General features: G+C 34.8%; 1 protein-coding gene across 1 annotated transcript; it reads left to right on the top strand.

The window, feature by feature from the left end:
* The first annotated feature begins 1,120 nt into the window (after positions 1-1,120).
* Positions 1,121-1,744, top strand: LOC107757061 (uncharacterized). The gene has a single exon (XM_016574431.1). It carries the CDS (start codon positions 1,121-1,123, stop codon positions 1,742-1,744), a length of 624 nt encoding a protein of 207 aa, XP_016429917.1.
* Positions 1,745-3,276: the final 1,532 nt, after the last annotated feature.

Genomic DNA, 3,276 nt, shown 5'->3' on the forward strand with positions numbered 1-3,276 from the left:
GCACAATTATTATTATTAGTATTATTATTATTATTTTATTAGTAGTAGTTTTTTCTATTTTTTACATTTTAAATTTTTTTTCATAACCAGTGAAAACAACTATGAACACGGAAGTTTTTTTTTTTTAATTGTTACATGTTGTGTAATTGTTTGTTGGACAATTATTTGTGAGTGAATGTGTTTGGGTATGAAAAAATCTAATAAATAAAGTTATATATAAAAAAAGAAATATGTCATAATCTATTCACAGTGCGGTTATTTCAAGCATAATAGAAGTATAACTAGGGTGTTACTACAGAATAGTTCTTTGCATTGTTATCAATGAAGCTTTCCGGGCCAAATATGTATATGATTCATTAGATGAAAGATAATTCCTTGTTTACAGAACATTGCTGTAACATTCTCTATACCGTTGAATAATTACGTATTAAGTACATTTTTTGATGATGTTTTGTGACAAACTTCAACTGGTTTTGTAATCTCTAAAATCTACACACACACACACACACACACACACCTGCTGCCTACAGGGACGTCAAAATGAGCCATCGTGTAAGGACACACCTACAGGATTGTCAATCTGGTTCAGTTTGTTTTCCGAAGTTTTTCATTCTCCTCATCTTCTAAAGACACCAACACACATGATGTCTCATTAATAAGAGCAACAGCTGTCAAAGAAAACAGTACAAGGTAAGGTAGGTTTGGATTTTATTTGTTCCTCTTCTTCTACTAAATTGGCTGCTTTATTTTACAAAACACATTCAGCTGTTTTTGTGAATTTCTGTTTTTGCCAACCAAAAGCGTGGATAATTTTATGTTAAAATTGTTTTGTTAAAATTTTAAACATCCATAATGCTTAAAACTCCTCTATTTCTCTTCCACATGGTTTTCATAGACGTTCCCTTAGAGAAAATTCAGTTCTGCGAAAAAGCTTGAAGGATTAGTCTTTATACAAGGTACATTTACATTCTCAAGGTACAGTTGAGATTTTCAACTTTCTGCTTCAACGCTATATTTAACTGATTGATTTGTATTTACAGTCTCATTGAATGTTTCATTTGTTTAAATGTAGTTTGAGTCTATTCCTGTGTCTTTATTTGTCTTTCACACAGTCGTCATCATGGTGAAAGATACTCTGAATGACCTGTCTCAGCTCAAACAATCAGGCTTCGGTCAGCCAAAGCCGAGACATGGCCTGAACCTGTTGTATTGGTTTGCTCATGAGTATATATACTTCAGAAATGGGAAAATTGTCTCCAAATATACTCCTCAAGCTAAACGCTTTGGCTTTCACAAGTTCGAAAATGATGATAATGATCACATTGTTCCCCTTCAGAATCTCCCATACTATGAGGTGGGCAACCTGAACGCTGGAGGAGCAGACGAACTCCCAGATTATGTCAGGGCAAAATACAACCAGAACATTCTTGACAGTAACAAGGATCGCATTATTGTGTCTCAAGACACCAATGGCAACTTCAACAGTGTGTATGTGACTGAACACTTGAAACATGACTTGAAACTATTCGACAGCAGCAGAACCTACTGCGTGAGCCAGCCCCTCCTCCAGACCATCAAGAACATGAGTAAAGAGCAGTTTCTCCAACAGACATCCAACACTGGAGAAGATCGTGCCTGTCTTCCCCGGCTCTCCAACACTGAAGAGGAGGATGTCAAAAGAAGAGAGCAGATATGTGAAGTGACTGTGCCTAAAGACAATTCCTGCTCATGTACCATTCTTTAAATACAAAGAGCTGCTAACTCATTAATATTCTCTCGTTCTGTCCATGGATGTTATGATGATGATGATTATTAATAGCCTAATAATACTATGTTTTATATAAAGTATCTGTTACTGATGGGTAAGTTAGAAAAAAAATTCACGAAGATTCGAAACCTTTATGAATGTTTTGGTTTGAATCGCGCAGCGGACGTATTATCATTGGTATCATCGAACTGACCGATTCACGTGATTTCAGTCAACGAGGCTACTGTTTTGAAAGTAGGTTGACAATGGGTAGTATAAGTTGATCCCGAGTCATTTTTATGATTAATAAAAGTTGAGTAGAATGCACCAGCATAGAATTAACCAGCAGATGTTACCAGAGTGCTGGGTATCATTTTGCGAAGCAATTGGTGCAATAAATAGAAGTTTCAAAAAAGCCTAATTTCTCCCGTCACTATTATTCATGTTCCTCTCCTATTATAATCATTTTAGTTATTAGCTGATTTTCTTTCTCTTCTATTTTATATATGGTTTCTCTGGCTTGGTTTGAAATAAAATTACTTTGGAAACTCACACTTTGAGCGATTGTTTCTTACTGTTAATATTAATGAATCTTCTCTTTCATACCGTAGGCAATTATGCCCTTGAAAGCAGGTACAAGAATGTGAGGGAGACTTGGCGCCGTTTTCATACTTTGTTAAGTAGGCCTATCCCTTGTAGAACAAACTGTAACCCAACTATATGCAAATGAAAGTTTAATTCTCATAAAATGCCTTTTCTTGATTTGGCATGTGGTCTAGTTTTTAATGAAAGCAATAAACAGTAAATAATAATTATTTTTATGATTTATATGTTATATTATTAATTTGAGCCATTTTGTAAGCATTTCTTGTTTTTTCATTCTCGTTTTGATCACTGATCACTTAATTAGAGATAGACTAGTGGCTAATTATATGAATGTATTTGAGTAAATATTTGAATCCTCAATGACTGATTCTTTGATTGCACTCTATTTGCCAACCAAATATTTCACCATGGAGTCACTCCTCCCCTGACACATGATATGGAACAAGATCAGATTCTGTTTGCAGATCTTTGCATGACTCACATAAAAGGGTATGAACACTCCCATCACTTCAGTAAAGTCAGTTGGATTCATTTTATCACGTGTTTATATAACTTATCATTTCACTATTAAACCAAAACTATTAACATGTGGTACACTGTAAACAACATTTTTGTTTAAGAACCTAATTACCAGAAATTTGGTGAAAACACTGAACTGTTATGTTCTTGTTCATTTTTGCTGTTTTCCTCTTGCTTTTAAACATGAAAATATATAGTTTTCATGCTGTTTGTTTTTAATTTTAAATCTGTGTATTGCACCTTGTCTCCAGTAATTCTAATGTCCATCAATCTTTGAATTTAAATGTGCAGTAGGAGATCTTGGAAAAAGCTAACTTTAGCCTGATAGCACTGAAAGCGAACGTCCCACCCTCCCTGCAATCACCGTCCAAAGCCACGCCCCCTGAACGCATTTATACGCTCAC

Source organism: Sinocyclocheilus rhinocerous, unplaced genomic scaffold (genome assembly GCF_001515625.1).
Source record: "Sinocyclocheilus rhinocerous isolate Xijiao unplaced genomic scaffold, SAMN03320098_v1.1 scaffold563, whole genome shotgun sequence".
NCBI lineage: Eukaryota > Metazoa > Chordata > Actinopteri > Cypriniformes > Cyprinidae > Sinocyclocheilus > Sinocyclocheilus rhinocerous.

Excerpts from the sequence above, each read along its gene's own strand:
- LOC107757061 (XM_016574431.1), top strand. The coding sequence starts at position 1,121 with ATGGTGAAAGATACTCTGAATGACCTGTCTCAGCTCAAACAATCAGGC.